The sequence below is a fragment of the Spea bombifrons genome, chromosome 13 (genome assembly GCF_027358695.1).
Source record: "Spea bombifrons isolate aSpeBom1 chromosome 13, aSpeBom1.2.pri, whole genome shotgun sequence".
Taxonomy (NCBI): domain Eukaryota; kingdom Metazoa; phylum Chordata; class Amphibia; order Anura; family Pelobatidae; genus Spea; species Spea bombifrons.
Genome location: NC_071099.1, coordinates 17,018,992 through 17,032,511, shown reverse-complemented (window position 1 = coordinate 17,032,511; position 13,520 = coordinate 17,018,992). Strand labels below are relative to the sequence as shown.

Below are 13,520 nucleotides of genomic sequence, written 5' to 3'. Positions count from 1 at the left end.
CAATGGGAGCTGAGATGTCTGATTTATCTAACTTAATGGAATCATTTGAAACATTTTCGTTACTCTTACTAAATAAAAAATAAAAATTCAAATGTGAATGATGAAGACGTTTCAAAAATATTTTTTTCAAGAAAATTGAGACAGAATATATATATTTTTTTATTAAAACTATTTAGTTACATTCACCATGTAATATACGTTCAGGCAGATTGTAATGCTGACTTTATAATGTAAATCTAATCGCATTTGCACTTCACAGGCATCTTGAAAACCAGAGGTTTATTTTAGCCTCTCCAACAATATAATGCAAGTTAGATTTAACCTCTAAAATCCCCAAATAAACCAAAGCACCAAGTGTCTTAACGGATTTGGCATGACTTTGTTTCAGCTTAATATGCTACTAAGGGTTTTAACTCTAGCTTTGCATTTATGTTCGCACCCTAGGGAGATATAGACGAAAAGAACATTTTAACTATACGTTGCATAGCTCTATGGAAGACATATCAGCGAGGAAGGCTCTACAGAGAGCTAAAAGTAATGATTACGTGCGTCTCAACGTTTGCAGGCACATTGTTTTTTTTATACGACTTTGCATAGCGCAGATCAATTCAAGTCACATTAATTAATTTGAAATTTGAAATTAAAACAAATAATATTCGAGGGATTTTTATTTTTACCTGCAATAGTTAAGTTGGGACAACTACTTTTTCATCGTCTTTCTTCCTTATAATGAGACCCAACCCGTAAGTCTCCATCATACTGTTCTTAACCCCTTTAGGACAATGGGCGGTCCCAAAACCCATTGAAAACAATGCATTTTGACGGGCTTTGTCATTAAGGGGTTAAAGTGTGTCATGTTCACTATTACATTTGGCGTCCCTCGCTATTGTTTGCGGTCTTTGGATCAGGGATATATATAGGTCACGGGCTCATAGACGGGATGCTGCACGACCGTCTCATTATTAACCGGACCTCTACGTCGGGGAGCTCGTCTTGTTTGATATCTGGGCGTCCTTCATCGGCGGCTGCCAAGTGGAGGTCAAATCTTAACGACACGGATTTCTTTCTCAGTTTGGGATTGTCCTTGAAGAACGAACCCTCCCACTTTTTAATAACTTCACCCACTTTCTCGGTTCTGTAATAAAAAAACAAAAAAAATATAAATAATTATAAATAATATATAATATAAAAAAAATTATAAATAAATATTTTTTATGTTTACAGTTTTAGTTGTTTACTCCTGTAACACATTGATGTACTCGAATTGGTATATAATGTACATAATATTTGAAATGTGTGTAAACATTTGTGTTACTTGACAGTAGAAGTTTTGAATGTTTTATTGGTCAACCATTGTATTTTAGTCCCCCAACTCTAATTAGTAAATACTAAAAATATATATTTTCTGAGAATGCCTTATCATAATAATAATAGACATACATTTTCTTTTTGTCTTGTATCTTGTTTTTTTTTTATTAGTCATGTGAATTGAATATCTTAATTACTCACTGGATTCTGCCGCTGGCTTCCGCACCTTCTTCTGCAATATTTCCATTAAATATTGGCTGCTTTGTTGTTTTCTTGCCAACAACTGTACATTTTTGGATACTTGAGCCTGTCAAGAAAAAATGTTGGGTTTTTTTTTTGGCAACTACCTCATTAAAGAAACAAGCGTGGGTTTGGAAGGTGATGAATGAAGAACCATTCTGGTTCATAAATAATATTATATTAACTGATATTGTAAAGGGTATAAAGACCTTTGATCAAGAGGGCAAGGCCATATCTGCCTCGATGCTCTACCCTCCATCCTCCAGCCTGTCTACTCTCTCTACTTCATCGTTTCAGGAACCTACAGTTCCATTGTCTACTATGAAGACATCTAAGAAGACATCGAGACATCTGTTCTTTGGTCTCACAAACATTTCAAACAAATATCTAACATATAGCTTTAACTTGGATAACATTTTGTCAGTCCACCAGCAAATCAATTTTATTAAGGCTGCTGGTCTACTATAGGAACTTTAGTTCCCACATGGCGTGGCTTTTCTCATTTCTTTGAGATGTCCTCCAAGTTATTTTGCTGGTAAAATTCCGATTAAAGTAACGGTCTCCATATACTTATTTGTTTCTTACTCTTTATGTTGTCGTGGAGGCTGCTCGGCTCTTTCTTGAATGCATCTCCACGTCTTTTCTGAAAGGTCTCCTGCAAATCTGTTGCCCCTGGATTCCGCAAAGCATGTTAATGTTATGTGCAAAGACCGAAGCAGTCAAGTCAGTGTTTTATTGCTTAAAATTGAGACACCTTTCCATCTAATCAAATATAGGGATGCTAAGTAGAAACCCTCAATTATTTTTTCAACAGCTGGGTTGAATTTGATGAACTTGTGATCTACCGACTTCCACCTCTGCTGCTCCAAAAGAAGCTATGCAACATGGAAGGTCCTCTGTGGCCAAGGATGGACTTGCAGGCTCCCTTAGGCCCAAGGGTTACTGGAACCCCCAAAAAACTAAAAAAAAAGCCTTTTTAGATGGAGACTCCATAAATAGGTGCATACGCATGAAAAGGGTCTACATAAGCCTTTGTGGTTGGTAAATATGTGGGAATGGGTTAGGTTTCTGAAGCTCTGTATGCATTCTTATCTTACTTTTTGGTTCAGACTGCAGACCGATCCCTCTCTGAATATTCCTCCGCTCACCTGGGGACCAGGAAGATGTTGTTTTGCCCGTAGGTGGTTTTTGTTCCTGAAGATACTTCACACCATTCATTCTGGGGGTGATTTATAAACGCACATATTATGAAGCTATCTTTAATGAATTATAACGAATATTACTGTATTAGTTAAGCTCAACATTTTAGCTGATCTATTTGGTAAACTGGACTTTACAGGTCTGTAGAATGCTTGAACTCACCATGGATTATGAAGAGCCAACTCTGGTTGCTCTCGTGGAAGGAGGGCTCGGTTGGCTCTGCACAGTGTACAGCTGATTTGGGGACATTTATTTAACGTCGCCTTACTGAGTTACCTTAAGCAGGGCCAGATTTGCCCATTTTGCTGGAGAAGTGGGGATGACCGATAATGCACAGCGAAGTCCATGATTTTGCCTGTTTCATTTTAGGAATATCTCAGAAGGCTTTTATGAGAACTCAAAACCCCAGAAGTTATGTTTTATGCTACCAACAAACCCCGAGTCTCTGGTCTTCATGTCCCTAGCACAAAGGCACATCGATACATTTCACACTCAACAATACCAGGGTTACTTTAGCCGCAAAAGAATTACCTGGCTTCTTCTTTTTCCAAGAGAGAACGATATGCTGCAATCTCTTGTTCCAGCTTCATATTGGCGTTCAAGAGCATCCTATGTTTTTGTAGCTGTGTCCTTACCCCCTCTCTCACCTCCTTCAACTCTTCCTCTAAACTCACAATCACCGCCGTCAAATTCTCAAGCTGCTTCTGATGTTGCCGCTTGGTAGCTTGCAGGGTGTATTCCAAACTTCTTTCCTGTTAAGACAAATGGACAGATTTCTTTTTGGCCTTTTAACAGATTTGTTTGATCAAAGTCCACATCTCAAAATTAGTAATCCAATCACAATTATGTTGGGATAGCATTAAGACAACTCATTTGACATTAGATGGGACTGAAACCTTTTTTGGTGGGAACCAGTAAAGTGAAATTGTAGGCCAGGTGCAATTAATCACCCTTTTCAAATTCAGTTGGCTCCACATTTAGTTCTATATATTTTACAAAGCCAACATCAGCATTATTTATATGTTCTAAAATTTTATTTTGATTTCAGAGGTCGTTTAAAACCTATAAGGAGCAGGGTATTTATTAGGCCAAATTATCAGGTACGGGATCCAAAATTAACAGCAATAAAGCGGCTATTAGCTCTATAAATGGTACCGGGCGTTTATAAGTTCTGCTGGAACCAGTTTGGATACCCATACCGTTAACTCTGAATTTATACCAGTGCTTGGAGAGACTCAATTTCTTGCTGGAGACTCTTCCATTGGCGTCGGGCTTCGCTGATATTAGCTCGTGCTTCTCTGAGCTCCTCTTCATCTTTCTGCATTTTTCTTCTTGCTTCCTCTTCTATCTAAATTGGGACACATTTATGAGTGCATAGGTACACTTCCTGGAATAGAAGTCATTCCTGATATAAGATCACCCATTTAACCGCATGACGTGCCAGGCACGCCAAAGGTCCTTAAGGGGATGTATTTGGCACATCAATTGTTGTCAAGGGGTTAATTCCCATGACACGCTGTGGGACAGTAAAACAGCTGTTTTACATAGGAGCTCAAAGGAACCGACCAGCACAGGGATACTAACAGACAATAATGGTAAATACAGTGTTGTAAGGAATGCAGAATTTGGTAAATTCAATGACCTCCTATGTGTTTATTACTCTTAACTAAGTCTTGTTAAATAAGTCGATATTTCCTCAACCATTACTGCCACTTGAACAATAAATACAGGTTAAACAAAAATAGGAAAAAATACAGGTGAAAACAAATATTTTAAAAAAAATCATAAAACAAACACAAAAAGTAAGCTAAAACAAACACGAAAAAAAAAAGGTAAAAACAAACAAACAAAATGTAGGTTAAAATATCAATTCTATGACCAACAATGTTTGCCTCCCGAGCCACATGGACCTAAAGTTACCCCAACTCGTCATTATTATATTGCACGTGATTCCTGCTGCTAATATGGCTTTGCTACCAAGTATATTTATGTTTATACATTCATCTGTATTTACTGGAGATGCTATTAAACCTTCGATATTAAACCTACATTGTGTCCTGTATCTGACAGCTAAGGGGTTAAACGTCTCGTTGCAAGACAATGCATAGATTAAGTGATTGCAGAGAGAGAGAGAATGTTGAAAACATTCGCGTATGCCAAAGGGATGTAACAAAAGCTGATTTTAGTTTGCTAGGAAAAAAAGGTCATGCCCTGAAGCCATAGAATGACAAAAAAAAGTGCAAGGTTGCACAACGTACTAGTAGAGGTAGTTGAGACATTAAACACCAACCAGCAAAGGCAGTAGTTGTCAGTATTACACACGTTAAACGATGCTTATTTAATTGACTGCGGTACATTATGAATGAAACAAAAGAGGACCAAGGACAAAGGCGACAATGGGCCGTCCCTGAAACCATTGAAAACAATGCATTTTGAGCCCGTACAGGCTTTGTCATTAAGGGGTTAAAGCGTTTAGAGAAGTGATATTCTCATTTCTCAGTGCATTTTAAAGCTTTGTGAATGTGAACTTTTGCAAAGGCCTCACCAAAATAAAACATTTGGTATGGGGGGGGTAGGGGGGGACATGGCGCTCACCCAGACATAATTTTGGCGATTATAAAGATTCAAATGTTGCAGAGCATGCTGGGTGAGCAGAGTTTTATGGATGCCGTACTATATGAGCAAATTCTCCGCAGTGCATACGGCACACCCTCCTCAGCATCTCGAGCTCCGAACGAGACCCAGGAGCGCAGGAGCAGCTGAGTCAGGCAGGGAATGACTTTGCATGGCATTTCCTGGAAGGTGTTCGGCTTCTGTGAAAATGGTTACCTCGGTCCTGGTCGAAAGGTCTTCGTGAATCTGACAGCTGCCGATGAGAGCCTCATAGTTTGCTCTGATCTCGTTGAGGAGCTGGGACAGCTCCATCCTGCTCCCATCCTCCACCGTAGCAAACTGGATATCATCGATAGGATGTATTAACTGCTGCACAGCCCCGACTGCCTGCAGTAAGAAAGGATGAGCGCGGTGAAAAATCCGAAAGAGAGGGGGAAAAAAGAGGGATGAAAATAAGAGGAATGAGAAAAAAAGAAAAGGAGACAGATAGGAGAGAGAAAATAACTGAGATGGGGAGAGAGCGCAGAGGGAAGAGATTGGAAAATCGAATAATAGTGAGTTAGTATGGTGAGGTGAATAACAAAAAAAAATAAAGGAGCAAAAAGAAAGAGAAGATGAACGTTATTAACCCCTTCGTGACAATAGCTGATTTTATTTTTCGTACCCTTCGTGACAATGGCTATTATAACATTTCTGCGCTGCTCGTGTTTAGCTGTAATTTTCTTCTCTCTCATCTACTGAACCCACATAATATGTTATATATTGGGGTTTTTTTTCAGGACAAGAAGGGCTTTCTTTACATACCATTAATTCGATCGTATCATCTAACTTACTATAAAAAATGATTATAAAATATAAAAAAAAATGTAAAAGGCACTTTTTGTTTGTTTACTTATCTACAAATGCTAATGAAAAAAACTGCTAAATAGATTCTACTCTTTGTCCTAAGTTTAGAAATACCCAATGTTTTTTTTTTGTTTTGTTTTGTTTTTTGAACGTTATAGGGTAATAAGCACAAGTACCATATTGCTCTTTCAAAACCATGTTTTCCAAACTGGTCATTCTGCCCCATGTGCTATTTGGGACATCTTTGAAGTTGATCATTTCAATTTACCTCCATCTGGAAAGACCCTCTGGGAACTCTTTTATTTTGAAAAGGCGCCACCATCTTGTTGGAGGCATTTTCAAACGCTCCTAGGAGCCATCAAATTGCCGCCCGATCGTTGATTGCCTCCTAAGTACTTATTTTTTTTAGCTGCTGGGGGTCGCCATAATTGAAAGGCATATAGCCTTTCGTTATGGTGAATATGACCGCTCCTAGCAGTGATCGTATGGGACCCCTGCATTTTTTTGGTGTTGCTGGATGCCTCGATGTTGATGCAGCAACACCAGCTGAGCTATGCTCATTTAACTCCATGACGTGCCAGGCACGTCAGTTGTCATTAAGGGGATGCATTTTTCGTGATGCACATGGCACGTCAATTGTCAATGTGTTCAACTAACATATTCATATTAATATTCTGCTATCCCATGTCCTGCTATACCAGCTGATGTTATTATAGTAATTAAAGGGACGATATACTGTTCTTCAAAGAATTTAAAACCTGGGGAGTATCTTGCCCCTTGGCTATTGTAATGTATTTTTTTTCTTGTGTTAAACGCAAGTGGCTTTATAGTAATTGAATTAAACCAGAGAAGAGAACCAGTTCTTAGTTTAGTATCTTTGACCTTGAACACATCTTGTCACATGGATACTTGCGGAAAACAGGCCACTCCAACCTCTTATTCCCCAGAGTCACAGATATCTAATATATGTTATTATCTAATCAAATAAATAATATCAAATACAATGTGCATATAATGATTGATTCCTTTATAAAAGCACAAATAAATGTATGCTCTAATAATGTAACATTCCTCATTTTTTTTTACCATCCTAGGGGGATAGAATCAGTTACTGGTGAACAAATGTGGGTTTTTAGCTGAAAAAAAGACCATGTAGCCCGTACAATACTAAAGGGGCACGTTTTTCTTTAAAAGAGCTCAATGGTTCCAGCAGAAAGTAGTTAGGAAAGTCCTGAACCCCTGCTGAAACATGTCCACAGAGTCATTCCCTGTAGCAAAAGCTCCATAATACTCCATAAACATATAATTAAGACCAAAAACTTTTTTTTTTTATGTGTCTTAAATCTTCATTAAATGATGGGAGCCTATAAAGTTACATTCGCATATACATATATCATAAATGCCCACTGGCATATGGGTTCCTCTACAAAAACCGCAGCTTGAGCAATCGTGAGAAAAAATAAAGATAAAGATCCAATCACAGAGCCTGTGGGAAGCTCCGCAAAATATTAATTGCCGTCTCTAATATGTTAAGTAAATATAACCTTGGCAGATCTGACATTGTATTCCCCTTCTTTATGTTTAATCGCATACAAAACATCACATAAGCTTTTTTTCAGTGTCTATGGCAACAACCTGTCAGAGCCCGCTTTTGTGTCACATGACAATTAAGTATTCCCAGCAAAAAAAAATTCAACGTGATTCAATTTTATTCAATCAAATTCAAGAGAGTTGGGACAACATTGGAGAGAGGTGTAGGAAGAAGATAACGCTCTAAAAGTTACTTTTCCAAGTGATTTGGGCGTTAGGAATATGGACATACCTCCTGGTGATCGGATATTAAATTTCGTTTTTCTTCCTCTTTATCCTTGATAATAAATTCCAGTTCTGTGATACAATCTCTCCATTCAATACCCATAGTTTCATATAGTTTATTTTTTATGGCGCATTGTTTTTGGTAAAATATTTCTTCCCCCAACCTAAAAATAAAAAAAAAAACACATACAATTAGGAAATCATTATTATTTGCAGTCTTCATTATTCTAGGTGCTGTCAGCTGATAGTACCCAAAACAAGACTATATAAAATGCAACATCTGCTGAAAATGTTTTTTATGTATTTTTTCCTTTTCAGATTACAAAATTCCATTAAAAAAATCTTGTTCCAATTCTGACTTTCAAGGCGCTCATAATGGGTCTTCAAAAGTTATTCGACATTGTACAAATAATTCAAATATTTAGACTGCTTGGAAATATAACTTATTAAAAATACTTTTGGGGCAGAAATGATATCCATTATTATAATACAGTACAAAAAAAAAATAAAAACCTTGCTTTAGTTATTGCCAGATCCCTCCTTTGATTGTCAATAAGCAGGGCAGTAGACGCATTTTCCATAATTGTTTTATATATCTGTGAAATATAAAAATAATTTATATTAAGATCTTCAAATGCTTAATAATGCAAAAATAATAAAACAGAAAATGTGAAAGTTTTTGAAATTAGTTTGCATCTAATGAGAATTAAGCATTCCATGAAAACTTAGCAATAAAAAATTATAATTAAAACCTGGGAAAACGTGTTTCTAATAAAGTTGTAAAAGTGGTAAATTGGAGTACCTGGAACAGCATTTATTTCACGTTTCAATAAAATAATTTAACCCCTTCAGGACCGGCGTTCGCGAACTGTGTCTTCCCTAGAAGACCCCAGTTTTAGTTAAATATTTTAATTCCATGCTCGTGATTCGCTTCAAAGCGATCACGTGCGCGGAATTGAGGGGGAGTGGCTGCTATAGATCGCTGGGGGGACACCCAGCGGTCAGTAGCAGTCGCCCCCCTCTCGATCCCAGCGTTCGTAGCGACGCCGGATCGCGCATCATCGATGACGTACCTGGTACGTCCCAGTCTTGAAGGGGTTAAACTATTCCTGAAAAATGTCTTGATGTGCCTAGTTAACAGCTAGGCAAACTGACGTGGTTTTGAGTATAAATCCAGGCTCAGTCTATCTCATCTTGAGTGGAGAGTGTGAGTCAGAAGCATGCTGACCCCAACTCAGCCTGATTTGTCTTAAGCCCCACCAATGGCCGGTTTGCCCAATTAACCGACTTCTAGTGATCAGGTTTATTCACTATGGTCTATAGGGTGAGCGCATTTTATTTCTGCCATTCAGGGACACACTATGAAGCAAATAAGATTATGCGCACAGACGTATAATATAAACTTATATCATACACAGTGATTCACATATACACACCGTCACATACACATCACATACATCATATATATATAAAAAATAATTATTAGGACTCCTCCTTTTTAATTTAGGACATCAAATAATGCTGGTGTTTTGTAATGATCTGTAGTTCGATTCAAAACCGATGTTTTTATGATCCTTAGCTGTTATTGACGTGCCATGTTTGACACAACGGTAATTATAGGAGAAAACCATTAAACAATCGCTCACGAATAATGAGCTGGTGCTGGCACGCTTACGCTAATATTTTAGGTGTGACTACTTAGCAATGCACATGTAATGAGAGCCACGTTTTCCTTTAAGCAAAGGAGGTGCACGTTTAGGAACGGGCTCAAAATGCATCGTTTTCAATGGGTTTAGGGACTGCCCATTGTCCTTAAGGGGTTAATGAAAATTGGGTTTCTGTGGGACAGTTTTATTGTATGGATGAGTTTATTGGATGGATGAGTTATCAACATTCTGCCATAGTTTAGGAATCTCTTCCTGTACAGTTATTTTACACACCCATACATTGACATTATATACAATACTGTGTCCAATTGCCCCAAAATGCCATTTACCTTTGACCTAGAACCCCATTGGTTATCATCCAACCTTTGCTATCCACATTATATTTCAAGGGCTGGATGCTATTCAACTCATCATAATGTTGTACGATAGAAACCTCCAAGCCCTTTGAGTCAAGATGAAGATGTGCCATAAAATCTAGAAGGACACATATGGTTCTCAGATCCACGAATGGACGAAATCAACAAGTCCATCAACATCTTTTACATGGGGTGAAACAAAATATGTGTTTTGGGGTATCAAAGAACACTCGATATGAGGAGTATCTTGTTGTCCTCTACAGGTTTTGGTAGATTCCCACGCTACAGAAGTTTGACTTGTGTAGCATGACATGGGTTCACAACTTATTGAATGGACAACTTAATGAGAATAACACTCTCCATAGTTTTAATGTCTTTGTTAAGAAATATATATTCTACTTACAGAATCTAAAATATTGTGAATCTCTTTAAATTTGTCTTTCCAATTAGGATCTTCTGCTTCCGCTGTCTTCAGGTGCTCCTCAATTTTCCTTTGTAATGCCATATTGGATTCCTCCAAGTCGGAAGAGCATCTTATAAACCCAGCCAGTCTCTCGTTCAGCTGTTTCAGTGTTGATTTGTGATCGGAAATTGAAGCGCTTTCCAAGAGCATTGATTTTTCCAAGAAGAAATCCATGGTGTCAGCAATCTAAAAGATCTCAAATATTTACAGGGACTTTAAATTACTAAACTTTTAACTACTAAATTAAGCAAATACAACCGTATTGGCAACCGGCAGGGTAGGTTCAACAAGCATAAGCTTTAAGGTTCTGTTATTTGATATTAGTAAATATTGAGGACATCCTTGGCAACATGGGTGTGTAATGTGTACTAAGAGCAGATACTGGATATGACCAAGACAACCATATGGCCTTCTGCATTCTTGGATATGAAAAGGTGATTGGCGAGCAAGGGAAGTTGTATGTCTCTAGTTTGTTGAATATATCAGTGTTCTACAGCTCAAAGTCGTAATAATGTGTATAAGAAACACTATGTGTTTGCAAACAAAATTGCGATCCACCCCTCCAGAGGTGGACTATACTTCCCACTGCTGGAAATCAAGGGAGTGGGAAGTTGAGATGCACGCTGGCTACTGATGCTGAGCACTGGAATATGATGTCATATCCTGGTGCTCAGCACTGAAGCTGCGCCCACCGACCAGAAGGCAGAAGAGAAAAGGGGTTAGGGATTGCGGGAAAGGTAGGAAGACATTGTGAGAGTGTGAGAAAGCATGAGCAAGTGTATGAGTGTGATGGGAGTTATACTTTATCACTGTCAATGTCTGGCTCAATATATAGTGATGGGAGTTATGCTGTACCACCATCTGTGTCCTGAGTGTATAGTGATGGGAGTTATACTATACCATGTCTGTTTCTGGCCAGTTTTATAGCGATGGGAGTTCAATGTAAACAGTTTATAGTGAACAACAATATTGTTTTTTTTATATTTTTACAGTGCTGTTTATATTATTTAATATATACCGGTATTTAATAAAAACTACCGGTGAGCGGTATGGCTTAGGGACTTTCTGATTGTAGGGATGGACAATACGTTTGGTAAAAGGTCTTCTTTTGATATACAAGTTTCTATTTCGCTTAGGTTTACCTGAAGACTGCAACATTTGCCAAACCCAATAGTGGCTGAAATGTTGTGTACACTGAGGTTATACATAAAATTATGAGCCCGTAAGATGAGATAACTTAGGGCTATTTACTATTGACATTATACCTCGCATGGGCTCATAGATTTTTATGCTTTCCCCCTTTAAGTGCCATGTGATCACTAAGCCTTACGCGTTGTGTACATACTGCCGGAAATGCACACATGTACATGGCATGATCATGTATACGGCTAGATAGAAAACACTTAATTAAAAAGTATTTGAAAGCATAGAAGTACCTTAGCGAGCGTTTCTCCTGAGATCGTGTAATCCTGGTGCTAAGTGCTAGCGAGTCGAGTTAAAATAAATAAATAATTTGGAAAGTAAACACACAAACTCCTTCCCTTGGTGTGTATAGTATGTCTTGGGAGGGACCAGGCTGTGTGTTTAATCTCACAAAGCGCCTTATGGTTTTATTGACACTACGCCGACTGTGTTAGTAGAAGCTCTCCTGTGTCTAGTGAGACAGTTCCGGGAAAATATATATATATATATACGCCACAACATTAAGCATTAAATAGTTTTTCCTTACATGTTTTAAAAGTCCTAGTAGTTATTCTCATCAAGGGACAATCAACATGCTGGTCTGCAGCTCACAAGCAACTCCCATGACCCCCAGCCAGGCTATGTCCAGCCCTGGCTAGCTGATGAACGTGAGTCAGCAATGGAGTGTTGTCCATCCCAGCTTCTATAAACAGTTAAAATGATCCGATTCTACCGCTATTACCTACTACGATGTCGAATAAGGGTGTCTTACTTCACTGAGGGGGTGCTAGGTGAGTAGAGCAGCCTCTTAGCAGACGTGGCAGAGGCTAATCATTGAATAGAAGGTATAGGAGAGTCATACGGCTCCTGAATCTAAGATGAGACCAAAAACGAAGGTTTGAGTCTTTATATCAGGACGAACTGGCGGACTAGATGGTTCTTCTTATCTACCGTCATATCCTAAGCAACCTCAAGTCATTGGCACATCTCTCCGTAATACAAAGGCTTCCATACCGTGCACAGATATCAAGAAAACATTACCGGCTTACTTGTATGTTACCTGTCACAGTGTAAGCCGTGGAGTTTAAACCCTCCTTACGAGTTAATAATCTGAAACACCCATTACTCCCGCTATCTCTCTCTTTCACTACGTTCTCCTTGCTTGGCTTGCAGCCAGCATGATTATGGGCACCGTTGAGCTGCCTACTCGGACTCGGTCAACGTGCATCTGCAGAATCTTGTCGTATCTGATTGCACTTATTCTACCGCCTTCTGGCCAGCCCTTGTTTGTGTAACTCCCTGAAATAACAGACAAAAGGAAACGTTGTATTACTTACCAAAGCCTAGAATCTCATCTAGGTAGATGCCTGGCTCTTCCTGCCAGAGGAAATATTAAGTAAAAGCAAAAACCCTTTTCTTTTTGTGTCACTATTAATACATTTACATATTTCTCCCGAGATCTGCCACGGTGGACGCTATGGAAAGTTTACATTTCCTGAAATCTCTTGCTTGTCAAAATGCTACTCGTCCCAAGAATGCCGTTTATCAAGTTTCAAACCAGTTCTAATCCTCTTATTTTTGACATGTCATTTGAGGGGTAAATAATATGCTACTGAAGAAGAAGACATCCTTTACTTTACCGAGATAGACCAATCAAGTGCTACGGATAGCATGCGCAAGATAGGCTTCCGGAGATAACACGGTAAATGGCAAGAATTAATTATATAATTATATAATGGCTCTCAGATGTTATCTATGTCTCTGATGATGTCATTATATTAGAAAGAGTTTAAAAATATGTTATTTGGTCTGTGGCGTGTTCAGTGGACA

General features: G+C 38.4%; 1 protein-coding gene across 3 annotated transcripts; it reads right to left on the bottom strand.

Moving 5' to 3' along the window:
- Positions 1 to 716: 716 nt before the first annotated feature.
- KRT222 (keratin 222) lies at positions 717 to 13,053 on the bottom strand. Of its 3 annotated transcripts, none has more exons than XM_053452930.1 (11): positions 13,028 to 13,053; positions 10,449 to 10,703; positions 8,536 to 8,618; positions 8,030 to 8,186; positions 5,578 to 5,748; positions 3,968 to 4,096; positions 3,280 to 3,500; positions 2,646 to 2,767; positions 2,134 to 2,220; positions 1,510 to 1,615; positions 717 to 1,135 (listed from the first exon to the last, which is right to left on the bottom strand). In XM_053452930.1, exons 2-11 carry the CDS (start codon positions 10,680 to 10,682, stop codon positions 922 to 924), a joined length of 1,524 nt encoding a protein of 507 aa, XP_053308905.1. In that variant the 5' UTR covers positions 10,683 to 10,703; positions 13,028 to 13,053; the 3' UTR covers positions 717 to 921. The 3 variants fall into 3 exon arrangements, with proteins under 3 accessions (XP_053308905.1, XP_053308907.1, XP_053308906.1); XM_053452932.1 differs by having other exon boundaries at positions 2,697 to 2,767; XM_053452931.1 differs by having other exon boundaries at positions 10,449 to 10,694; positions 13,028 to 13,049.
- Positions 13,054 to 13,520: the final 467 nt, after the last annotated feature.